Source organism: Leptodactylus fuscus, chromosome 2 (genome assembly GCF_031893055.1).
Source record: "Leptodactylus fuscus isolate aLepFus1 chromosome 2, aLepFus1.hap2, whole genome shotgun sequence".
NCBI classification, from domain to species: domain Eukaryota; kingdom Metazoa; phylum Chordata; class Amphibia; order Anura; family Leptodactylidae; genus Leptodactylus; species Leptodactylus fuscus.
In genome coordinates this window covers 52,978,810-53,006,270 of record NC_134266.1, presented here as the reverse complement: position 1 = coordinate 53,006,270, position 27,461 = coordinate 52,978,810, and the positions used below count along the sequence as shown (strand labels likewise).

Below are 27,461 nucleotides of genomic sequence, written 5' to 3'. Positions count from 1 at the left end.
TTGCAATAATTAGGACTATGGAGTCTGTTCTAGAGTTCAAGCCACAGACAAAGCCATAATAAATCAGCATCATAGGATGATTCCTTTGTAAGGCTAAGGTCCCACATTGCAGAAAAGTATTTATTTATTTTTTGTCACAGATTTTTCTGTGTCCAAGTCTGGGGTGAATTTGGTAGTAAGGAGATTTATAAGTACTTCCTATATATCTCACATTCCTATTGATTCTATCCTTGCCTTTGGCTCAAAAAACTTTAGCAAAATCTGCAACAATAAAACACAGCGTTTTTCATTGCATTTTTTGATGCATTTTCCCGTGCAATTTTTCTTTCCTTATTAAATATATAGGGAAGATGCAGGCATTTCTGCAGGTAAAATTGACATGTTTCTGCAGTGTTTCTTACCCCCACAAGATGTGGATGGGATTAGTCAGAACTTCATTCACTTTGCTGCTATTGTAAAATGCAGCGTTTTTCTGCAGTGTTTATTTGTGTTGCCTTTCTGCAGCATTAGGGGTCTTAGTCACGCAGCTAAAATATGCTGCTGAAAAAAATGCACCGTTTTTCTCTGCGTTTTTTCTTCCCCTATTGAATTTGTTGAGAACGCATCTCTGCAGGTAAAATTGACGTGCTAAAATTTTCAACATATGTGTTTTTGAAAATGCAGCTTTATTTTTTTTTTCTGCATTTTGTGGATGGGATTAGCCACAATCTCATTAACTTTGATGGCACTGTAAAACATTTTTAATGATTCTATCATTAAAATGCAATTTTTTCTCATTAACACATAGGAATAGCCTAAAGAAAGGCTATTATTCTCCTACCTTTAGAGGTCTTCTCCACGCCGCCGTTCGGTAAAAATCCCAGTTTTCTTCGGTATGCAAATGAGTTCTCTCACAGCACTGAGGGTGTCCCCAATGCTGTGAGAGAAATCTCCAGCGCCACCTCCATCTTCTTCAGGAACGGGTCTTCTTTGCCTCTTCTTCCGGTGGAGGCTTCAAACTTCTAGTCCTTAGGCCTAGGGCAAAGCCGACTGCGCATGCCCGCCGGCCACAAGAGAATGGCCGCTTACACAGTGTTGTAAGCGGCCATTTTCTTGTGGCCAGCAGGCATGCGCAGTCGGCTTCCCAAGGCCTAAAAGTTTGAAGCCACCACTGGAAGAAGACGCGAAGAAGACCCATTCCTAAACAAGATGGAGGCGGCGCTGGAGAGTTCTCTCGCAGCATTGGGGATGCCAACAGTGCTGTTTGAGCGCTGGGGACCGCCCCCAGTGCTGCGAGAGAACTATTTGCATACCAAAGAAAAACAGATTATATACCGAATGGCGCAGAGAAGACCTCTAAAGGTAGGAGGTACATGTTAGGCAGAAAAAAAAAAGAGTTTTAATGATGGGATCCCTTTAAGGTTATTCCTTCTTATGGTAGAGTTGGAAGGGACCTCAAGGGCCATCGGGTCCAACACCCTGCGAGTGCAGGTTTTCCTAAATCATCCCAGCTATATGTTTATCCAGATTCCGCTTGAAGATTTCCATTGATGGAGCGCCCACCACCTCCCGTGGCAGCCTATTCCACTCTCTCACTACCCTCACTGTCAGAAAGTTTTTCCTAATGTCTAATCTGTATCTCTTTCCCTTTAGTTTCATCCCATTGCTTCTTGTACTTCCTTGTGCTAATGAGAATAGAGTAGATCCCTCTGCACTGTGACTACCTTTCAGATATTTGTAGACTGCTATTAAATCTCCCCTCAGCCTTCTCTTCTGCAAACTAAACAATCCCAATTCTTTTAGCCGCTCCTCATAGGACATGGTTTGCAGACCTTCCACCATTTTGGTTGCTCTTCTCTGGACTTGCTCCAATATATCGATGTCTTTCTTGAATTGAGGCGCGCAGAACTGTACACAGTATTCCAGGTGTGGTCTGACCAGGGAAGAGTACAGTGGAATAATGACCTCTCTTGATCTAGATTCAATGCTTGTCTTAATACATCCCAGAATTTTATTCGCCTTTTTTGCAGCAGCACCGCACTGTTGGCTCATGTTGAATTTGTGATCTACTATTATGCCCAAGTCCTTTTCCCCTATGCTATCACTTAGTTCTATTCCTCCCATACTATATATGTTTTTTACATTTCTGTTACCCAGATGTAGAACTTTGCATTTGTCCCTGTTAAATACCATTTTGTTCGCCTCAGCCCATTGTTCCAGTGTGTCTAAGTCCTTTTGAATACACTCTCTCTCCTCTCTAGTGTTGGCTATTCCTCCTATCTTCGTATCATCTGCAAATTTTATGAGTTCCCCAATAATTCCATCGTCCAGATCATTTATAAAGATATTAAAAAGTACTGGGCCCAGAACAGAGCCCTGCGGCACCCCGCTTTTGACTTTCTTCCAGTTCGATGTGTAGCCATTTAGTATTACTCGTTGTGCCCGATCATTAAGCCAGTTGTGAATCCACCTAACTGATTTTTTGTCAAAGCCATACTTAATCATTTTTTCAATAAGAAGGTTATGTGATACTTTATCAAATGCCTTACTGAAGTCAAGATATACTATGTCCACGGCATTCCCTTGGTCCAACCATTCAGTGATTTTGTTGTAGAAGGAAATCAGGTTAGTCTGACAAGATTTATTGGTCATAAAGCCGTGCTGGCTCTGGTTAATTAATGCCTTCCCATCCAGGTACCGAAGTAAATGTTCCTTGACAATTTGCTCAAAGATTTTTCCTGCTATCAAGGTCAGACTTACCGGCCTGTAATTTCCTGGATCGTCCCTTTTCCCCTTTTTGTAGATGGGGACAACATTTGCCCTTTTCCAATCTAAAGGGACCACTCCTGTTTCCCATGACTTACCGAAGATTATAGCAAGGGGTTCTGTTATTTCCTCTGCTATCTCTTTCAGGACTCTAGGGTGTAAATCATCTGGTCCTGGGGACTTGGTTTCCTGTAACTTGGCTAAGTGCTCTCTTACCAGACCTTTGCTTATAGTCAGCTTGGAGTCCTCCTTCCCCTCATCTCCATCACCATTAATGTCGATATTTCCATTAGTTTCTTGGGAGAAGACGGATACAAAATATGAATTTAGTAGCTCCACCTGCTGTTCCACCATGTTAACTGTTTCTCCTTTGTCATTCTTCAGGACTCCAATGGTCTCCTTCACTTTTCTTTTGCTTTTAACATATCCCCAAAATCCTTTTACCTTACTCTTTGCCTCTTTTGCAAGCTTCAATTCGTGTTCAGCCTTAGCTCCTTTGATGCTTGTCTTGCAGAGTCTGCAGACTGCTGTGTACTCTTCCTTAGGTATAGTTCCCATCTTCCACTTTTTGTATGTTTCCTTTTTCCTTTTTAGCAGGTTATGTAATTTTTTGGTCATCCATCCTGATATTTTTAGGTGCTTCCCATTTTTCTTCCTTCTAGGTATTGTTAGTTCCTGTGCTTTAATGATTTCCCTACGGAAGATTTCCCACCCTTCATGTGCATTTTTGTGCTTAAGAATTTTGCACCATGGAATTCTGCTAACCCTTGCCTTCAGGCTCTTGAAGTCTGCCCTGCTAAAGTCGAGACTTGAAGTCTGTGTCTTCTCAAGTCTTCTTCTTCTTGCAACCCCAAACTCAAGTATAGCATGATCGCTGAATCCCAGTGTCCCTGCTACCCGTAGTCCCTTAACCATGTGCTCTTTGTTGGTTAGGACTAGGTCCAAAATGGATGTTCCTCTCGTGTTTTCTTCTACTAGCTGGGAAATGAAGTTGTCTGCTAGAGAGGATAAAAATTTGATGGAGCCTTTACTCTTGGCTGTATGGGTTTCCCAATGAATGTCAGGGTAATTGAAGTCTCCCATGATCACTATTTCATGTTTCTTTGAGAGCGTGGTCATTTGCTGTGAAAAAATCTCATCCATGTCTTCTGTCTGTCCTGGTGGTCTGTAATAAACGCCTAGTATGATGTCCTTATCATTGTTTTTCCCTTGAATTACTACCCAAATAATTTCCAGTAGATTATCATTCTGTAAAACTGTAATTTCTGTGGAGATATGTTCTTTTTTAACATACAATGCAACTCCACCCCCACTACATGTTAGTGAGAAAAAATTGCATTTTAATGATAGAATCACTTTAAATTTATTTTGTTTTTTTCTTTCCATTGAAAAAAAAATTAATTTTTAGTCCTAACAATTTGATGGCCAGTTTTTCACAGCCAGTGCAGGAATTACCCACGGAACAAATATGTTTGTTAGCACGCTGCCAGACGCCGTGCACTTATGACACTCTATATGGCTGTGAAATAAAAGCACTGGCTCAGTTCGAGATATAAATTGTATACCTGAAGTTGTTTACCAAAACATCAAAATTCTTAGAATCGTATTATTTTGGTATGTTTGTTTTTTTGTTTCTTTTTGTAAGTAACATCCATTAGGATTGAGACAAAAATAGAAGCGTAATACCCTGTAATTGTACAAACCGGTGATTTCTCACAAGGACTGGAAGTCACAGAAATTGTAAAGAAATTTTTTTCTGATTTATAAATGTGTAGATGTGTTCACCAATGGTTTATCTGCCAGCATAAGTTTACAGAAATGTCTGTGAATGTCCTGTTTATGGAAAGGGGAATAGACTTTGTTTGTTCGACTACTCGAATCAAATATCAAACCCTATTATAGTCTATGGGGGGAAAATGCTCGTTTCAGGGGTAGGCAACGTTCGATCAAATTATACTTACCAAGTCCACGAGTGAGGGTCGGGCTGGATCCTCCGAGAAGTCTTCTCCTTGCAGCGTCCCCACGGCGTCTTCCGGCTCTTCATTCACTCTGCCAGGCATCGGGCCTGGGCAGAGCTGACTGCGCATGCCCGCACTACAAGCGGACATGCGCAGTTGGCTCTGCCCAGGCCCGATGCCTGACAGAGTGAATGAAGAGTCGGAAGACGCCACGGGGAAGCTGCACGGAGAAGACTTCTAAAGGTAGGAGAAGAACCAGCGTTGATTGGCTGACTGTATAGCATTCGGCCAATCAATGCTGGTTCTGCATCAAACTTTTACATTTGAACAGCGAGTGGTACTCGATCGAGTACGAGTATTTCGAATACCGTAGTATTCGATCAAATACCTACTCGATCGAGTACTACTCGCTCATCTCTATTTATAACCCATTTACTGCTGATAGGCTCCCTTTTAAGCAATTCTATAGGTTAATATCTAAGGTTTATGTACTTGTTTGAACTGCTTTCACTTATGGTGCAAAAACGATCACATAATAAGTGTTTACTGGTTAGACACTACGCTTTTAACCATGTAGATCTATGATTATAATTTGTGCTTGGGTTCAGATGTATACTCTTTCACCAATGTAGATGTACTATTAACACTGAAGAGCATTCATTGTATGAATAGAATGATTGAAAATGAGCCGTTCATATGTAAGACTCATGTGTAATGATAATGCAAGTATAAGTAAGTACTTTTACAAATAACATATTACTGTAGAACTGTGTGAGTGCAGATAATCTAGATTCATATTGTACGGAGCACGCTCAGTCAGTCAGTACGTGAAACAGGATAGGCTTTAGTTAAATTTATTATGAACCATACATAATGGTTCCATACATTAAATATTATCCACAAGTGAGTGTTCAGGGTATTGGATCATGAACTGAACAGTAGCGACTGGGTCCCCTAGTATCCAACGCAGCACAAAAGCATTCACATCCCATGCATCCAGATGTTCCTCAACCGGAAGGAGAGATGGGGAGACTCCTGAATATTGCACGTAGAGCAGAAACTGGTATCTGTGATATCCTGACATTTTTGGTGGATTTGGTCGATGATATGGAGATAAAATAATTCCTGTTACATCTCTTCCTTTGAGAAGAACGTGACCTGGTATGTCACTGACCAACCAATGTCTCCTGTATCTGTATATTGGCTGGAATCGGCTTGGAGCATCTGGATCTACCATAATCAGGGTATACATCTCTGCTGGTTTGGCTTTAGAAAACTTAATCCATGGAGGGCCCCAAACACTGATTAAACTGTTTGGGTAATCAAAGCAGTCTGGTATGTAAATGCAGGAAACATCACCTATGTTTGGGTAGATGACTCGGAGGTTTCCACTGCAGAACTTGGCATCTTCTCCAATGAGAGTCTCAAAGTCACACGACACAGGAATAGAGGGTAAAAATGATGGAAAGGACAAAAGGATCCCAACCACAAGCCAATGTTTTGCCATGGCACTTTGGAAGATGTAAGTCTCATTGGTTCTTTTGGACTGTCCTGTGTTCAAAGCTTCTAAGCTTTTTTGTGATGTCATAATTGATTCCGTTCCTGACTCGCTCTGCTAAGAAGACTGTTCTGCTGATTGTTAGATCATGATTTTCCTTACTCTGGGCAAATATCTATTTCCCGATGGTCATGAAATATTTTCATAAAGCAGATAGAAATTTGAAGTTTTTTTGAAAGTAGAGGGTGAAGAAGGCCTTTCACTGTCTCTACCAGTTCTAAGTCTTAGCATTTGAAGAGTCATATGGAAAAGTGATCAAGGTCCTAAAATTTTTCAATTGACATGATGGCGCCCCGTAATGTATGGCAATTGAACCTATAGGCTGCCAGTTAAAAGTTGGAAAAGCGATCAAATTCATGTTTACATTAGGCTTGCAAATATAGCGTAAGATGGAAAAGCGATCAGAGTCCGCACTTCCTACAATGGTCCTTGGACAACAAGTCCTGTTCTGGCAAAAAAAGACAGCAAGCCTTGAGAAAACTACAAGAGGAAGAAAGTCAGCTGCATGCACAGGCACAAGCTTGGGGCAAAAATACAATTCCTTTTGTCTATTAGCAAAGGCAAGTATGCTGATTTGCAAGTTTTGAAGAAATTCTGTGGTCAGGCTGCACAGGACTTCTTCAGCAAACTTCCCTCTGGTGACAAGATTAAAGATAGCAGTTCTGCGGATGAAGCCTAGAAACTTTAAAAACAACATTTTTGAATGTTTTGTGACAATATATAAAAGTTTCAATGAGAAATTTTTATAAGAAGTAGAGTTATAAGTCTCCAATTGTTAAAACTGACTTTACTTAAAATTTACATTTTTGAACCTTGAGCGTTCTTCCATCTGACTCTTCATTTGTTAAAGAGGACCTCTCATTGATTTGGACACAGGCAGTTCTATATACTGCTGGAAAGCCGACAGTGTGCTGAATTGAGTGCACTGTCGACTTTCCCGATCTGTGCCCCAGGTAAAGCGCTATCGGTCCCAATACCGTAGCTCTTCACAGTCTGTCAGGAACGTCCTTCTGCCCAGCAGCGCCTATCGCGCTGTACAGTGTGAGTGGGGAGGAACGCCCCCTCCCTCTGCTCACAGTGCTCATCCATAGACGAGTATTATCAGGAGGGAGGGAGCGTTCTTCCCCGCTCACACTGTACAGGGTGATAGGCGCTGCTGTGGAGAAGGACGTTTCTGACAGACTGTCAGGAATGCCCTTCTGAATGTAAAGAGCTACGGTATCGGCACCGCTAGCTCTTTACCCGGAGCACAGATTGGGAAAGCAGACAGTGCGCTGAATTCAGCGCACTTTCTCCTTTCCAGCAGTATATAGAGCTGCCTGTGCCCAAACCAATGAAAGGTCCTCTTTAATAGCTGCTGCTCCACTGATTCCAGTATAGTTGGAAATTTTTCCCTAGTCCCCACCATTCCTGAGCAACAAGCCTGATGTGCTACTTAAGCTCTGATGTCAGAAGGGAAGTATTAGGCAGGGGGTGATATTCAGAGCTCCAGAGGCAGCCAGTGTCAGAGCTCAGAATCACATCCCTTACCTGCTCCTGCCTGACACCGCTCTCCTAACAGTATAGAGCCTAAATAGCATATCAGGCACCAAAAATAACAGCATTGATTGCTCGGGATTGGTGGGAGCTACAGAAAAAAATCCAGTTTTTCCAAAATCAGTGCAAAAGAGCTGGACTTGTTGGAGATAGTGAACAGTCCTCTTTAAAAGAGCTGGAAGTGTGGAAGGAGAGAGAAAGAAACAAGAGTTGTACTGACTTTCCTGCAGAAGGATAAGATGCTCATTCGTGAAGGTTATATTACTTCTGTGGAGATTTGCTTAAGGTTGTCTGTTTTCACTAAGATTGTTTGACTTAAGGAATTCTGGGCTTAATTTCCATCTCCAGGTACAGATGATGACTTTCTTACCAGAACACCTGCTTCCATCTACTTCTCTAGTTTCTATAGCTTATATATATCTAGATGTGGTGGACAAGTATTGAATAGATGCAAATTTAGCTAAGATTCATTGCGAAGATTTTGGCTTGCTACTTTGCATCACAATTTATTCTCAAGGGTTTCTGCATGAAATTATATTTAATGTTGGTAAATGGAATGGTACCCAAAATAGTGTATCCCTTGAGAGCTTTTAAGTAGCTCTGTTCATTTCTGCAGAAGGTTTGTGCTGCATGTCTGAATGTGAAAGTCAGCCTGTGCTGTGTTACGAATAGGATCTGAAAACACAATAAACAGCTTTTTGCAGAGCTAAATTTTCAGTGCGCATTCTGCATATAGATTGTCTATTTCCGTCAGCATCTGTTGCGAGCATGCCTCCCACACTGTAATGCAATGTGTTTAATTCAGCGAGTTCCTCCTGATCTCTGTTCAGATGACTGCACTTTCAGACCCTACAACATATGGCACAGGCTAAGGAATTGATTGGCCTCTAACAAGCTAAGGGCTCTCTATCCCTCTGAAGGACATAAAGTATCATTGTTGTTTAGGCAATCTGGAATACTTTAATTAATATTGTCATTATCTTTCCTTAACACTATCATGCTGTGCAGTAATTCTATACAGGAATTATTCATTGGAATCAAATCTTCCCTGACCTACAATAGTAAATGCACCCAATGCCTCGGGAAATGCTTTTAAGTGTAGGTTAACCTTTGGTGAACCTGTATTAATGTACGCTAATATATTTTTATTATCTGAGTCGCTTCGGTAATAGTCATCCACTAAGGCGCGGAAGACGGCATAAAAGAACTATTCTTCTTCTTTGCATTAGAGTTTTGTTCAAACAAGCAGCAACTTTAATGCAAATGAATATTAGAACATATGCCGGGAGTCACCATAGTCACTGAAAAATGAGAACTGGAATCTGATTGTTTTTGATGTAACAAAATTTTTTCATATGTGACAGTGCATTCGGCCCCTGACTATACAAGGAACTGAAGTGCAGAATGGATACATGAATGGAGCTGTGTTACAGTTCTTTGCAGTGGGCAAGGATTGCCATTACGCAGGGAAGAGCTGGGAAAGAGACCCAGGACAAAAGCAGTGCTGTGATCCCTTTAACCATAGGATTAGTAGGAAAGGGTACAGAGTCACAGCCATTCTGTGATGTCGTATTCTAGCAATATAACACTTCATTACTTTGAGTGCATTGAGTAACCCTTTAAGAAATTACAGAAATTAATTAAGGAAAAATATATCTTTGTACCGTGTTAGCCAGTGGATATGAAATATATATAAAAAAAATTGAGTCTTCATTAGTTGATACCTTTTTTAATGCTCAACCAAAATGATGACAGATTGCAAGCTTTCGAGGCTGCTTAGGCCCCTTCGTCATGCATGGTTTAACACAACTTCTAAAGAAAGCATATTTATGCAAAAAAAAAGGGACATACTGTTACTGTTTGTATGGGCCACTATGGGGCGTAATACTGTGTGCGGGGGCCACTAGGGGAAATAATACTGTGTGCGGGGGCCACTAGGGGAAATAATACTGTGTGCGGGGGCCACTAGGGGAAATAATACTGTGTGCGGGGGCCACTAGGGGAAATAATACTGTGTGCGGGGGCCACTAGGGGAAATAATACTGTGTGCGGGGGCCACTAGGGGAAATAATACTGTGTGCCGGGGCCACTAGGGGAAATAATACTGTGTGCAGGGGCCACTATGGGGCGTAATACTGTGTGCAGGGGCCACTATGGGGAGTAATACTGTGTGCGGGGGCCACTAGAGGAAATAATACTGTGTGCAGGGGCCACTAGGGGAAATAATAGTGTATGCGGTCGGGGTCTTTGGCATCAGTTGGGGGAGGGCTATGTAAAAAGTTTACCATGGGCCCCGCCATTCCTAGTTACACCACTGTATCCATCCACCTATTCACATAGGAATAGAATGTTTGCTCGGAGAATATAGGGTAATTATTACACACAGGTAAACAAATCAACAGTTGTAAGGTCCCTTATCAGTTTAATGAGTGGCCTTTATGGCTGCTTTGATTAGTGATGTGATGGTTTATTCCTGTAGAAGGACATAAACCCATGTGACAGATTCAAAACCTCCTGGAGTGATTTTAAGGGGAAATTTCAAATCCAAAAAAGATAGGAAAGTGTGCGAATATAAGCTTATGACCTTGTTTGACACACTCCAGGGGATTTCGAATCTGTCACATGGGGCACATAATGGGGCAGCCGAGAGTGCGCTGAATTCGGCGCACTCTCTGCTTTCTAGCGCTATATAAAACTGCATGTGCCTCGAGGACATGACAGGTCCTCTTTACATAGTGACATCACATTCTGCAGCACTTTGCAGCTCACACTTTCCTATATAGAGCTCATAATCTAAATTCCCTATCAGTATGTCTGGGAGTGTGTCTGAATCCTTGGCTGGATTTGAACCTAGAACCCCAGCGCCGCAAAGCAACAGTACTAATCGCTGAGTCACCATGGATAGGGGAAGTAAAAAAAAAAATCTGATAAAAATGAAGCAAAGAATCAATGAAATAAGTTGCATTTTCTCTGCATTTTTTGCCACAGCCTATTTTTTAGCTGTGATTTCTGAGTATGCAGGCAGTAACGCATAGTATATCTCTAGTCTAGCTCTCTGTGACAATTTCTGGAATATAATCCTCTAATTTTAAGCATTAATTCCTTTTGATTCTGTACCATGACTACGATAAGTTTTCATTATACATTATTACAGTGATTAATATACATGTTCTACTTTGGCACCTTTTTACCAATAGTATAGGTCTACCCGGGATGAAGAATTGATGCTTCTGTTTGCAGGAGGAAGTGCTCCTAGCTGGGTGGGAATTCTCAAGTTGTCTTCATTTGGCTATTTGCCAATTTGAGTAATAATCCTTGACTAGAGCCTTGTACTTTTATGAAGTCCAATGAGTTTAATCTTCACCTCATTGCCCTAGTTATGTATGGCTGCCAATTATAATATCTTTATATAATATTTTGATATGTTTTAAATGACTGTAGTCTGATCCTCTAAGAATGTATAGGGCACGGTATAATGTTGGTATAATGTATCTACTTTTTTCTGCCTATATTTATGGACTAGTCTGACCTCTGCTATTTGTACTTGTACTATAGATGCCGATGTGTTCTGATAACTTTATTATTATTATTATATTCACGGGCAGTTCTCTAAGATACTTGAGATAACATATCGACATGTACTTTCTTATCTGTGTTCCTTTATTTGAGATTATTTGATCAGTGCTTGTTATTGATATTGGAACCATTAACACAATCTGTTGATTTCTCCATACATTTCCAGGGGAATATCAGGAACAATACAATGCAGAGATGCTCCAGAATTATTTTTCAGTTGAATGAGATATCACCAGTTTGACCACTGCACAGTGTATGGGGCTGTCTGCTTCCTGCTGTGAACACTTTACTAAAGGATAGGATACTAACAATGGATCCCTGGCAACTCCTTTTAGAGTATATTCAGTGGTGCAGATGTAAACTGTCCTATTATTACACTGTAGTAAAAACTACATACAAATACATTTCTACTGTAGGTTTGAAGTAAGTCAGGCTTTAGAAGAGAAACAGAACTAATGAAAAGTAAAAACTCATTAGAATTTGGGCTTTGGCCATCTTCACAAGGTTATAGATTTAGTGCCAGAAACAGTATTGGATACCTAGAGGACAATGCAGTAAAGCGTTTCCCAAAACTGCACTTATGCTGTCTGGTTTTATTGGATCCATTCCACAAGTTAAGGTGCTACAGTCACATCACCCATAAAATCAATTCTAGAAGCAATTCTAAAAACTAACAATAATTGTAGCAGAACTTGCCATGGCTTTAACTCTGGCTGTTTTTGATTTTTTTTTAGTTAAAGAAGACAGTGTTATTTAATGCTTTAGAGTGGTACTACATACGATACCAGCCAAAGGCTTCCATAGTTGGGCATTAAACTAATTGTCCAAGGTAGAGCATTCCAGAGCAGCTCAAGAAAAGTCTTGAAGATGGGAATGGGGTTTTCGGATAGCGAGATACAAGTCTAAGGTCCTTGGCAGAACGGAGAGTACTGGTAGGGTGGTCAATAGTAATGAGGAGATGTAGGGAGGTACAGCGCTATAGAGGAATTTGTGGGTGAGTGTTACTTCGTCTGGTTCGGGTAATGACAGTCTGCCTTTAATTCCAATCCGCTAAACCCAGAACTTTCATCTATAGTTTACAGTTTCAAGACACTAACTCCATACTTGGTCATTATTTTATGCATGTGGGAATATTCTTCAAAACTAGTGCAAAGGAAAAGTTGAGCAAGTTCTTAGCAAGACCATTTGTAGTTCTGATTGTTCTTTTTTTTATTATTTATAAATATGTATTTTAAAAAATTATATATATATATATATATATATATATATATATATATTCGCTGCCATTAGTGGGAATTATTTATACAATTGATGACCTATTGTTACACTAGACACTGTGTAGCTACTAAAGTTACCGAAGTTACTGTACACTCAATCCCATTCAGATCAGTAGGGGTATGCTTGCAGTAACCTCTCCAGCAGTGTACAAAACAGCTGATGTCAGAAGTTAGACCCCTGCTGATCAGCTACTCATTACCTATTGTAAAGCATAGGCCATCTAGAGCATACTATTGAGCAACCTCTTTAAGTGATACATTTGCTGCAACTATGCTCCATCTTTATACAATTTTGGAAATACACCATGGCTTCGTGTGTCTCCCTTGCTTCCTGCTACGATATAATTGATTTGGGACAATAAGCCTAACATCTTATCTTGCATTGCCATAATAATTTCTTTTTCAAGCAGTTTTTGCTATTTTGCAAGATACCGTATGTCTTCAATTCATCCACACTCTGTCGTATTTTTGTCCATTATAAATATAATAATCTTTCCTGCGATATACCTCCGAGAAAAAACAAGTGACAAACGTTATTTGTCATACTTCGTTTAGAGCACCAAAACACAACAGATGTTCCAAGGACAAATACATTGCTAAACATATTCATATTAGGATTTTATTACGGGGATAGCAGATTATGCCGTAATTTAATCTGGTTTGCAAATGACTCAGCTACTGAGTGATCTTGTTAAAGTGTAAATTTAAAAATACCACAGGTTTGTGCTCAGTCAGAGCGCAGGAAAATAAATCATGGCAGGATTTTTTTTTTTTTTGTTCCTTTGCTTGATTAAAATTTGAGAAAATGAGCGCCCCCCTCTGGTGGAAATTATGGAGCTTAATCATTCATCATGATTAGACTGTGACTCATGTTAATCTCTTGTAAGCTTTATCTAAGTCTACAGGATATGAATTTCCAGAGAAGAATATAATTGGTACGTCGCTTGCCTCATTGTTTTCGGTGATTTTTGTCCCCTTTAAACGTTCACAGTTAATTGTTTTATTGCATTTTATCGATTGTTGAATTGTATTAACATTAAAACATTGTTCAAACAAGTGAGTATTTCAGACTGTATGATTGGTAACAAGATAGTTCAGGTCAGAATACAATTATTACTTGTAGACCCTTGAATCCCTCAACCCATGGTCACTGACGTTTCACTTGGTAGCTGTCAAAATAGCAACCCTCATAGCCAACAACTAGTAGCTCTGATTCATGTATGGCTCCACTAAACATGCATGTAATATCTTATAGAGCCAATTCAATACATTAGTATGACTGAAAATTTGCAATTTTACTGTATTTTACTTGTTTGTGTTAATGGTTTAGTAATGGCCTCTACATGTCAGCGTTCATTAGTTTAGTGAGGTTTAATTTTATCTGGGGAAAAAGGACTCATTGCCATCAGGGGAACCAGGAAGAGCCAAGTATGACCCAATATCTGATCATCTAGTGATGTTCAGGTACTGGGGAGACAGCATGCTGACATTATTAGGCTAGGAATGCCCAAAAATCACTCACCCTGGTAATACTAGCCTGCCAATACTGTAGTCAGTTTTTTATTTTTTAATAACTATTTGAAAAAAAACATGAGCTTCCCCCTCATTTTATAATCTGTCAAGAACACTACAGTGCAGTGACAGGTTAGCATTACACAGGTGATAGCCTGCATTTTTATGGCATTACCACTCTAATAATACTAGTCTGCATTTGACCACCTCTAGATGGTCACGTACTGGTTTGTTCTTGGTCCTTCCTGGTACCCCTCGTGGTAGTTGCTTATGTGGTAATTACAAGACAGTTAATGTTAGTCTTTTTACTAGTTAAGACTAATCCACAACTTAATAATGAAGTAGCCATTACTGAGACATTAATAATGTAGTGAAAAAAAAGTCTTTGCAACTAAGCAGTGAAAGCTGTCATTATTTAGCTTATCATATGGTCTCATGAACTGAGGTAACATGGAAAATGTGATATAAACTAACCAATGACCACTTAGTATTGCTTAGTTTACTATGCCATCTCTGGGTTATTCTGGGTGAGCATGAGCAACTCATCCTAGTGCATGGACTCCTTGGATGAGTCCCCACGCTAGGATGGCATAGGTATTATAATCAACAGTCCACTAGTGATCCTATGACATGGGGCCTGCACATTCATGTGAATTGAAATGACTAGAAAGTGCTACAAGTATTAGTTAGTAATAAAAATTCTGGCCCATCTCTGACTTAAGAAGGATTACTTGCTGTCATTCACTTACTTTAGAATGACTTTGAGAAACCCACACTAGGCCAACTAAGCCATCAGAAAATATAGGATGGTGTAGCTTTTATAATACATTCACACGGTGCAGTTGTGATGATGTTATAATTGGAAAACTGCTAAGGAAAATGATTGCAGTTTTGATGTGGCTTTTGGTTAGGTTTTCTAAATTTACAATTGAATCAAATTTATGTTCCAGTTGTTACTTTAAAAAACTCTGCTACAAAAACACATCAGAACTGTAGTTTTTTGTCTTTTGGTAAATATTATTTGATAGGGGTGCACCAAAGAATTTTTTTTCCAGGGATGCCCTGAGTCTGGAAAGGTAGGAAACCCTAATCTATACAAAATATTGTGACCATTAGATGTTGCATGTGGCAGGCAACATGCTTGGTATCCTTAAGTATAGCCTGACATTTGAGGGACCAGTGGTTGTAGCAAATTACTGGAATAACCCATGCACGGGGATCTTTACTTAGTGACTCACTAGACCCTGTAGAGCGGAGATGGTAAACCTGCCTTATCTGTTCTGCACAGAGAATGGAAAATGGGAATAACAGGAAAATCCATAATGTACATGGGTATCAAATGTTAATTTGACTCAAATAACTTTAAATGAACATTTACCGTGTTATGTACCACTCATTCTAATGCATTAAATGTCAAGTTAATGTTTCCTGAGTGAAGTTAATGTTTACTACATCTGTATTTGGCTTCTTTAGTGATTATTCCCCATGCTAGGACTTCATCAATTAGTTGTTGCAAGGATTTTACAGACATGGGTAGGATCAGATGACAGAATATGATATATGATATTGTCAGCTCTTCTAATTAAGATGTAAGGATTATTGGAGAGCTCTATGAAAGCTATTTTTCCCTATGGATAAATTATGTGTCACCTTCAGTTTTTCAGTGTGAGCTGTTCTTAATTCAAGCTCTACAAGCTCTCGAAAACAATCACGATCCAGAACCTTGACATTGACTGGATAGAAAATCCAGATTGTGAGTGGAAAAAGTATAAGATTGATTAACATTAAGAGTCAGTTCTGTCCTGTCACCATGTAATGCTCGCTATTGAGGGACTGCAAATAACTCCGGAAAAGACACTGTGAATCTACCACCTCCCCAAGTCGCCACCATGTTACAGAAATATATTTACAGTGTATTTATTATGTATGTCACTTTTGTAGACTTGGAGGGAAAACAACTTTGAAATTGCAAGGTTGGTGCAATGGGAGGAGGATGGGACGGACCTGGAGAATAAATTTTGCCACTCAGACTTCTCCCATCTGTTGTCTGCCCTAATCTGTACTAAATATGCAAATCTATTCTTCAGGATGTAATTAGGAGAACAGTGCCTCTGTATGCCGCCCTCTAGAGGGCAGCCTCCTTAACATCATGTATGGCTCAGTTAATAAGCCTACTGACATGATGTGGATTTAATTGCCAAATTAGTATTTCTATTCCAAAAGGAACAGATTCCCAGCTATGGACAGCGCTGTTTCGGTCTTTTGGACCTCCTCAGCACAGCGCAGGGATACTGATTTGGCAGAGTGAGAGACTATAGACCAGGGTCAGGGGATAATCATACACATCAGGGAGAGTGTGTGCCTACATAGGCAGTACGGAGACTTACAAGTCATTCCTGCTCCGCTAGGGATTCTGGGTAAAAAATATGCATATCTATTCTCCAGGATGTAATTAGGAGAACAGTGCCTCTGTATGCTGCCCTCTAGAGGGCAGCCTCCTTAACATCATGCATGACTCAGTTAATAAGTCTACTAACATGATGCGGATTTAATTGCCAAATTAGTATTTCTATTCCAAAAGGAACAGATTCCCAGATATGGACAGCGCTGTTTCGGTCTTTTGGACCTCCTCAGCATAGCGCAGGGATACTGATTTGGCAGAATGAGAGACTATAGACCAGGGTGAGGGGATAACCTGTACAGTGAGAGTTGATCCTCCCATAGCTATGACTTCACCCATCCTAGTTGAGTGTTAAGAGCAGTGCCCCCAGAGCTAAAGGCCCGTCCCCAGTGCACAAACTTTCTCATTTACATAAATTTACATTATTTTTCTTTAAATCCACAAAAGTCACATACATAACAAAGGTATGTTTTTATTACTGTAATGTGCTCTGTAACACAATGGTGGCAGCTAAATAAACGTGATGAAAGTGGAAGACTCCCTTTAACCAGAACCAAGCATATAAAACCAACAAAAAGATAGGGTAGGGTCACCTGAATCAAAGTGTTTTCCTCTTATGAATCGATGCCTCTGTTGCGGAGATAGAACAGTTTTTTGTCAATATTTGATTATTCTCTGAAGCAACGAGGCCATTGTTTCCAAAGTGTTACGCCTCTTATCCCTCTGTACTGCCTTTCTCCTTCTCTTCTTCTATAATTGACAGGACCAGGAATTTTAGTAAATCTAATCTGCTTTTCCTGTGTTGAGAGGGACGAGGAAGTAAAGACCAGCAGGGGCTCATGTGACTGACCCAGGCACATTTTCTAATTTCCTAGTGACATTCCGTCGTTGTTCCTTTCACAAGGGAGCCAGAGTCGGTGTCTGCATGCTAGAACACCAGCAGAAGCAAAAAGAAACAGCGTTCAATTGTGCATGCGTGGTTTCTGCTAGCATTCTTTTGCGCAGGCGCCAGTTTTGGATCCCAGGTGCAGGCAGAAGAGGTGCAAGTGGCACCTCAAAGTCGTCTCCAGAACAAGAAGACAGATAAGTATGATGGGGTAGGAAGGGGTTTGGGGGACTGAATTAGCTAGGTAGGTAGGGCTAGCTAGGGAAATGGGGGGTGGAGAGAGGAAGTGAGAGGGGAGATCTGAGTAAACTGTAATGTATCATGGTAGTTGTAGGCTAAGACAGCAGTAAGGTACCCATGTAAACAAATGCAGAGGACACCAGGAGCTCCCAGAAAAAGCCAGAAATCACTCAAAATACTGCTAAAAGGTACTTGGGTGCACTTATTAACCCATTGATAGCACTAACAGACCTTTTTTTAAAAAAAAAAATAACTTTTTTGCCTGGAAAACCCCTTTAAGTTTTGTAGAATTTGGACAGTGTAGAGAATACAGGTTGATAGGCTAACCATTGCATGACATCGTCTGTACACCTGCTCAATATCCATGCATCATATGACATTGAACTTTACTATTGACTCTCGTACATGGACAGTAAATACCGTATACTTTGTCTAACCCGATTATGCTATGACTAAGGGCACTCTGCATGCATGATGTGAACAGAATGTGGCTCTTTATCTTGTTTAGATTTTATCCTTGTGCCATTAAATAAAGCAGATTTTATTGCTATCCACTGGTGCTGGACTTTTCTATTGTGAGCCGTATCCTGTGGCTTCTCATCTCTGAACCATTTGATCTCAGTGTTTCCTGACACACCGATGTACAGAGGACTTGATGCCTTTGCTTAGTGGCTTTCCACATGTGATTTGTGTTAGAGAATATTAGCTATAGACAAGCCGCCTCAGTAAGGGTCCATTCATACGGAGTAAACACACGCTCATTTTGGCAAAACACACGTGTAAAGAATACACGTGTAAACATAAGACTCCCATTGAGTTCAATGACATTTTACACGTGTATTTTGACGTGTTTTTTTTACATGTGTAAAAAAATGTCATTGAAGTCAATGGGAGTATTTTTTCATGTGTATTTTGCCAAAATGAGTGCGCATTTACTCCATGTGAATGGACCCTTACACCAAACAACTTTTAGCTGAAGAGAACAAATTTTAGACATAAAGGGAATGCGTCACCACAAAATAACCTATTTTTTTTAATCAAGTATTGTGTTAAACATATTTAATAAAAAAAAAATCCTAGTTCTTATCTCTACTACAAAAAACTAAAAATCCTGTAATTTTGAGTCTGGCCACTAAACCAAATGATATACTGACACTTCCTGTTTTCTGTAGATTTCTGTGCAGCTGCCTCCGCACTATCACTCATCAATTCATCAATGACAGTAGGTTATAGCCACAATTTATCAACTCTCCTCTCTACACTATGACCTCCATACAAGTCAGAGCAGGCCTCAAAAACTCTCCCACAGAAGTCAATAGAGCCTACACCAGACTATTTGTCTATTCCAGTAAACAGGAAGTTACCGATTATTTTAGGCTTAGTGGCAAGAGTTGAAATTGCAAGTTTTAGTTTTTTTTGTTTTGTTTTTTTAAAACATTGATAATAGCATGGTGAATTACAGGGAGTCGATCACCTTCCCCAGGCACACCTGTTTTAACCAATATGCAAATGAGCATCACAGAGCACAGGGGGCATTGGCTTCAGCACCTGAGCACAGCCACGTCATCAGTAAATACGCCCATCCAGGCCTTTTGTTTGACATGCCTGGGCAGAGAATGGGCATCGTCATCAGCCCTGACATCAGTGAACGACATGCTAAAATCCTGCATATGCACAGATTTTGAAAGGTATGGCTGGAATTATATTCATATAATTTGCATTACTATACCAGTGTTGATAGTAATGGGGATAGAAAAATCTTTCTGTCCGCATGTTCCGTGCCGAGACCGTGCGGAGAGCACACGGACCCCATTATAGTCTATGGGGCCCATTTGCTTACACTGCAATGTGTTCGGTAGTCTATTGGGATGGGGGGGCCCCATGGGGACTTTCCAAACGGATTACCGACTCAAATGTGAACCAGGCCTCAGAGGCAGCATAATAGAGAAAGTTAAAGAAGGAATTTTTTATTTTTATGTTTTTATATTTCTGTATCTTTTACTCTAGAAACGTAATTTGCCATCCAATCTTTATTATATTATTAATCTGTCATAGAAGTCTTCTATTAGGAAAATAAATGGGATATGCCATTGGATGCTTGTGATTGTGTGTATTTAGAGCTCTGGCTTCATGGCCTCCTGATTATAGCAATGATCATGTTGCACGCCGGTCTTATTCAGTGAATGAGACTTCTCAGACCCATAACCTTTCCAATAGGCGTGACTGTATGGGTAAATTGAACAACAATTACACTCCTCTGGTCTCTAATAACTGAGGAAGATGAAGCTGTGGATGAGTCACAAAGGTCTGATGGCTCTTATTGCTGCTGCTCCTGCTGTAATTTCAAAAACAGCAGAAAAAGGATTTTTATTCTACAATAGTCACATAAATGGCCATGGTAAAGAAGAGCAATGGTAATTTGTTTCGACTGTTACATACTGTACAAAGCTCTAGAATAAAACGATGCAAGTAGCAGAATGGCAAATAAGTGACCTTGCTTTGTAATTAGAAAAATGTCTGATTTAGTTTCTTCTTATGGTATGGAATGGCTATGCTGAAATACTGGCACTCATCAAATAAGGACCTTGACAGAATCACTTGACAGTAATTGAGTAAGCAATGATGGGGCATCAGAGACAGCCGAACTGCACGTCTTTTCCTGTAGAAAACAGATCAAGGGAATAGTACTTAAAGGGTACTAACACTGCTTAAAGGGGTTATCCAAGCAATGGATAATGACTGGTCATTCATAATAAGGTCTGACACCATGTACTCCCAACTAGTTGTCCTCAGTAGCTGATGCATAGGGAATGGAGCATGAAGCAGATGGCTCTGTTCTCTATTAGAGAAGCTACGATGACACCACAGAAGAGCTTTCTGATTCCTGCTCCATTCTCTGTGTATCAGCTGCTGATAGCAGTTGACCAATGGAGGTGCTGGGGGACCTGACCCCCAACTAGTCTAAGCCGATGAACTGGGTCATCAATATTTTTACGTTCCAAAAAAACCCTAGATTGAGGACCCACTTTGCAAATGCGCAACTTTTTTGTTGCAGATTTTGCTGCGGTTTTTTGATCCAAAGCCAGGAGTGGATTGAGCAGAAGGAAGATGTATAAGAACTTACTATATATTTCCCATTGCATTTGTAGCCATTCTTGACTATAGCTCTCAAAATGCAGCAAAATGTGCAATAAAAAAAAAGTTGCATCTCCGCAACGTGGGACCTCAACCTTAAAGGGATATTCCCATGACGCTTGTTCACTAACCTGCAGGCTGTTTTGCTGTCTTCACTTCCTTCTTTTCTCAGCACATAGGTGGGCGGGGTTTCACTTGCACGGGATTGGTTGTAAATGAATTACCGCAGTGTGAAGCTGATGTAGCAGAGCTGGATTTGAGTCAGTTTGCATTACATACAGAGGTAACGGACTCCCTATCTCAGCCCTTATCAGCCAAATTCAATTAAACCGACTGATAAGAGCTCAGAAATCCCGGGGCTCTCACCTCACCTAGCTGAAAGGCTCCACTACTTATCAGACACAAACAGCTCAGAGCTGCTCCCAGCCCCTCCCTCCCCCTCTGAGAGCAGGCAGCTACATCACTTGACAAATGAGCAGATAATCCCAAGGGCCATAGAAACGGAGTGTAAACAATGAAGTGAATAAATTAAGATAGCGGCCAAACAAAGCAGTTTTGATAAAGCAATGCATTTAGGAAAAGTCTTAAATCCACATAAGCTAGCAGTATAGATAGGATCCTTGTGATGGGACAATCCCTTTAAAGAGTAAATGTCACTGTGTAGATATATCGGCCTATTATTCTGTTCACATGATCCTATGCATTTTGTGTATGCCAAAATAATGTTATAGGAGAATGCAGTTTGCTATACATTTCTATACAGCGGTATACAATAAAAGTATACCGTACAATATATTGTAAGTTCACGGTGGGAACCTAGACATGTCTCACTTTTTACTAAAGTGACTGGTTTAGCTGTCTCTACCTCTATACGGTTGTGATAGGTGATCAGGTGGGTTCTGAGTCCCAAGGTTGGAATGGCAGCCCCCATAACAGTACTAATAAAAATCTCAGCTTGTCCTTCAAAAAAACCCATTAAAAATATCAATGTAGTATCACCATGTTTATACCGATGTGACATACAAAAGTAACCTGTCATTTTTATTGCAATATAAACGTAAAAACAAACCCCATACTTATTTTTTCATATTGCTCAAGCTTTCCAGTTCATCGTATATAATATTTAATGGTGCCTATAGGAAGTAGAATATATCCTGCAGAAAACAAGCCCCCCTATAGCTATGGGAACAGAAAAATATAAAAGTCATGGGTTTGACTAAAAATACGAAAAATCTAAAATTTGCCACATTGGGAAGGGGTTAATTGTGATTTTCCTGGGTGCCAGGGGTTAAACACACCAAAAATCTGTAGGCTGAGGTTCCCACCTACTTATGACTACAACCCGCACATACAGTAGTGTAATAACAGATGGCTATGTATCTTCAACGATGGAAGCAGCAAGATGTGAACGGTGTGCCAGGCTTTCATGGAATAGTTAGTTTGGCAGGATCCGAATCCCTTGACATCATTTCTGTTCCATTGTATCGCCCTGTTCATGCAGCTTCGTGCATACGGTCTGCTGTGCTCGGTGTATTATTTGATCCTTATTTAGATATTTCTCATTTCTGCTTGCTTTTCTAGTATTACTAAGCAGAACCGTTTCTTTCAGACCTTAACCTAATAAAATGAAATGGCAAAATAAGATTTTGCTTCTCGCCGCGGTCTAACACTGATATGTCTATAAAAGGTAATATAGTAAAATGTGAGCAATGGAGTCATAGCTACACGGCCGCCTGACATCATTACCCATTCTAAAGCTTAGTTTCCTTACTTGAATTTCTACCAGTTACCATGCCAACCTTTGTTTTAATGCATATAGATAGAAGCGGCAATTTTAACTTCCCCGGGAAGCAAAATGTCACCAGATGATATTTATAGGATATAACCACAGACTATAAAATGAACGGCGTGCCTTGTATGGACAGCGATATAATAGAAACTTTTATTACGAGCAATAAAAGATGACGCTTTTTTTTTTTTATTGTCAAAGACTTCTCACTTTCGGAAAAACCGAAACCCACTGTACCCTTTCCAGTAAAATGGTGGAAGGGTACAGTGATTTTTAATGGTATTTTTTTTTTTGTTGTCCACCCATAGGTCTATTAGCAAGTAGAGTGACATTGTATGCTGCGAGGCTATTGATTTCAAGAGATATAGTGATAAAAGCCATTGGGTAATAATACTGCGTGTGTGAATTGGGCTAAACATTCAGAAACGATTTTACTGTATAGGACATTTTGCTTTTATTGAAAGATCTCTTCGCTCCGAGAACATATAAAGTCGCTGACTTTGATCTATAAATATCCTTTTCCCTTAGCTGCAATTTATCCACCACTATATTTCTTCTTCATTTATAAAAATAACCGTAACTCCCAGGGGTTCTGAGATTTCTGTCTTTAATAGACATTGTAGCATTGATGTCCAGCCTTAAATGGACTTTGTCCTTAGGATTCCCCAGAGATGCGTATACATTAGGTTTTTTTGTCTGAGCAGCACATTTTTTCTAGTTCATTGTAACTGCTGGAGGCATGCTATGATAATCGCTCATCCTTACTGAATAGAAGTGCGGACACCTAGGCTTCCTGCCGCAAACAGCGTGCAACCTAAACTTGCTAAAAATAGAACCAGTCAGTGCCAGATTATGAAACATGTCTTCCCTTATCCTACTTACACCAGGCTGCAAATGGTTGCGGTTTTGCTACAGAATTATGGGTATACATTTTACATTTTTTTGAAACATGATTAACTTGTTAAAACCACATAGAGAACAAATGGATAATAAAACCGCTGCAGTTTGCACATTGTATACTAGCGCTAGTTGTGAATCCAGCCAAAAGAGAGATGTATAAATGTTCTGTGACTTTACACTCCAGTAAAGCTCTTCGATCGATTTAGTTTGACTATCTGTTGCTTTAAAAGGGTTGTCCCATCACAAGGATCCTATCTATACTGCTAGTTTATGTGGATTTAAGACTTTTCTTAAATGCATTGTTTTATCAAAACTCCTTTGTTTGGCCACTATCTTAATTTATTCACTTCATTGTTTACATGTCGTTTCTATGGCCCTTGGGATTATCTGCTCATCTGTCAAGTGATGTAGCTGCCTGCTCTCAGAGAGAGGGAGGGGCTGGGAGCAGCTCTGAGCTATGGTGTCTGATAAGTAGCGGAGCTTCTCAGATAGGGGAGGTGAGAGCTCCGGGATTTCTGAGCTCTTATCAGTCAGTTTAATTGAATTTGGCTGATAAAGGATGAGATAGTGAGTCCGGTACCTTTGTATGTAATGCAAGCTGACTCAAATCCAGCTCTGCTACATCAGCTTCACACTGTGGTAATTCATTTACAACCAATCCTGTGCAAGTGAAACCCCGCCCATCTATGTGCCGAGAGAAGCAGGAAGTAAAGAGAGCACAACAGCCTGCAGATTGGTGAACAAGCGTCATGGGAATACTCCTTTAACCTTTAAGTACTATTATGGTGTCTATCATACACCTCTATGTTCTAAAAATAGAAATGCAAAAAAAAGAAGAGAAATACCATCATAACCTTTGTTAATCTCCTGCTTTCATGTCATCCCAATTTGTCTTATATTGCAATTAAAACTATGAAAAACATAAATCTTCTTCTGTCTGTCTTCTCAAGTCCCATATTTGACTGAGCGTTAACTAGCTGCAGCAGGAGCCTCCCCCCACTCTGTCTGACAACACAAAGACTATGAATCCATTACTAGAGATGAGCGAACACTAAAATGTTCGAGGTTCGAAATTCGAATCGAACAGCCGCTCACTGTTCGTGTGTTCGAACGGGTTTCGAACACCATTATAGTCTATGGGGAACATATACTCGTTAAGGGGGAAACCCAAATCCGTGTCTGGAGGGTCACCAAGTCCACTATGACACCACAGGAAATGATGCCAACACCTCTGGAATGACACTGGGACAGCAGGGGAAGCATGTCTGGGGGCATCTAACACACCAAAGACCCTCTATTACCCCAACATCACAGCCTAACAACTACACACTTTACACACTCAATACCACCTCTCTGACAGTAGGAAAACACCTTGAAACATGTGTATTTGGCACTTGCAGTGAGGAGAGCTTGTCACCAGCAGTGAATTTGGCCCTTGTAGTAAGTTGAGGTTGGCACCAACATTTGTTTTGAAAATCAGGGTGGATTGAGCCTCTAACCAGCAGAGTTTGGGCAAATTCATGGTGGAGGGAGCCTCTAAAAACCCCAGTTTGGACCAATTCATGGTGGAGGGAGCCTCTAAAAAACCCAGTTTGGACCAATTCATGGTGGAGGGAGCCTCTAAACAGCCCAGTTTGGACCAATTCATGGTGGAGGGAGCCTCTAACCAGCCCAGTTTGGACCAATTCATGGTGGAGGGAGCCTCTAAAAACCCCAGTTTGGACCAATTCATGGTGGAGGGAGCCTCTAAAAACCCCAGTTTGGACCAATTCATGGTGGAGGGAGCCTCTAAAAACCCCAGTTTGGACCAATTCATGCTGGAGGGAGCCTCTAAACAGCCCAGTTTGGGCAAATTCATGGTGGAGGGAGCCTCTAAAAACCCCAGTTTGGACCAATTCATGGTGGAGGGAGCCTCTAACCAGCCCAGTTTGGACCAATTCATGGTGGAGGGAGCCTCTAAAAACCCCAGTTTGGACCAATTCATGGTGGAGGGAGCCTCTAAACAGCCCAGTTTGGACCAATTCATGGTGGAGGGAGCCTCTAACCAGCCCAGTTTGGGCAAATTCATGGTGGAGGGAGCCTCTAAAAACCCCCGTTTGGACCAATTCATGGTGGAGGGAGCCTCTAAAAACCCCAGTTTGGACCAATTCATGGTGGAGGGAGCCTCTAAAAAACCCAGTTTGGACCAATTCATGGTGGAGGGAGCCTCTAAACAGCCCAGTTTGGGCAAATTCATGGTGGAGGGAGCCTCTAAAAACCCCCGTTTGGACCAATTCATGGTGGAGGGAGCCTCTAAACAGCCCAGTTTGGGCAAATTCATGGTGGAGGGAGCCTCGAACCAGCCCAGTTTGGACCAATTCATGGTGGAGGGAGCCTCTAAAAACCCCAGTTTGGACCAATTCATGGTGGAGGGAGCCTCTAAAAACCCCAGTTTGGACCAATTCATGCTGGAGGGAGCCTCTAAAAACCCCAGTTTGGACCAATTCATGGTGGAGGGAGCCTCTAAAAACCCCAGTTTGGACCAATTCATGGTGGAGGGAGCCTCTAAAAAACCCAGTTTGGACCAATTCATGGTGGAGGGAGCCTCTAAACAGCCCAGTTTGGACCAATTCATGGTGGAGGGAGCCTCTAACCAGCCCAGTTTGGGCAAATTCATGGTGGAGGGAGCCTCTAAAAACCCCCGTTTGGACCAATTCATGGTGGAGGGAGCCTCTAAACAGCCCAGTTTGGGCAAATTCATGGTGGAGGGAGCCTCGAACCAGCCCAGTTTGGACCAATTCATGGTGGAGGGAGCCTCTAAAAACCCCAGTTTGGACCAATTCATGGTGGAGGGAGCCTCTAAAAACCCCAGTTTGGACCAATTCATGGTGGAGGGAGCCTCTAAAAACCCCAGTTTGGACCAATTCATGGTGGAGGGAGCCTCTAAAAACCCCAGTTTGGACCAATTCATGCTGGAGGGAGCCTCTAAACAGCCCAGTTTGGGCAAATTCATGGTGGAGGGAGCCTCTAAAAACCCCAGTTTGGACCAATTCATGGTGGAGGGAGCCTCTAAAAACCCCAATTTGGACCAATTCATGGTGGAGGGAGCCTCTAAACAGCCCAGTTTGGACCAATTCATGGTGGAGGGAGCCTCTAACCAGCCCAGTTTGGGCAAATTCATGGTGGAGGGAGCCTCTAAAAACCCCCGTTTGGACCAATTCATGGTGGAGGGAGCCTCTAAACAGCCCAGTTTGGGCATTTTCATGGTGGAGGGAGCCTCTAACCAGCCCAGTTTGGACCAATTCATGGTGGAGGGAGCCTCTAAAAACCCCAGTTTGGACCAATTCATGGTGGAGGGAGCCTCTAAAAACCCCAGTTTGGACCAATTCATGCTGGAGGGAGCCTCTAAAAACCCCAATTTGGACCAATTCATGGTGGAGGGAGCCTCTAAACAGCCCAGTTTGGGCAAATTCATGGTGGAGGGAGCCTCTAAAAACCCCAGTTTGGACCAATTCATGGTGGAGGGAGCCTCTAAAAACCCCAATTTGGACCAATTCATGGTGGAGGGAGCCTCTAAACAGCCCAGTTTGGGCAAATTCATGGTGGAGGGAGCCTCTAAAAACCCCAGTTTGGACCAATTCATGGTGGAGGGAGCCTCTAAAAAACCCAGTTTGGACCAATTCATGGTGGAGGGAGCCTCTAAACAGCCCAGTTTGGGCAAATTCATGGTGGAGGGAGCCTCTAAAAACCCCAGTTTGGACCAATTCATGGTGGAGGGAGCCTCTAAAAACCCCAATTTGGACCAATTCATGGTGGAGGGAGCCTCTAAACAGCCCAGTTTGGACCAATTCATGGTGGAGGGAGCCTCTAACCAGCCCAGTTTGGGCAAATTCATGGTGGAGGGAGCCTCTAAAAACCCCCGTTTGGACCAATTCATGGTGGAGGGAGCCTCTAAACAGCCCAGTTTGG

General features: G+C 41.2%; 2 protein-coding genes across 3 annotated transcripts in view; one reads left to right on the top strand and one right to left on the bottom strand.

Annotated features, from left to right (window-relative positions):
- CDKL5 (cyclin dependent kinase like 5) overlaps window positions 1–27,461 on the top strand; it is a 257,239-nt gene that overhangs the window by 53,000 nt on the left and 176,778 nt on the right. The window lies entirely within an intron of this gene.
- LOC142194047 (phosphatidylethanolamine-binding protein 4-like) lies at window positions 5,590–6,291 on the bottom strand. The gene has a single exon (XM_075263074.1). The coding sequence runs from the start codon at window positions 6,289–6,291 to the stop codon at window positions 5,590–5,592; it is 702 nt and encodes a 233-aa protein (XP_075119175.1).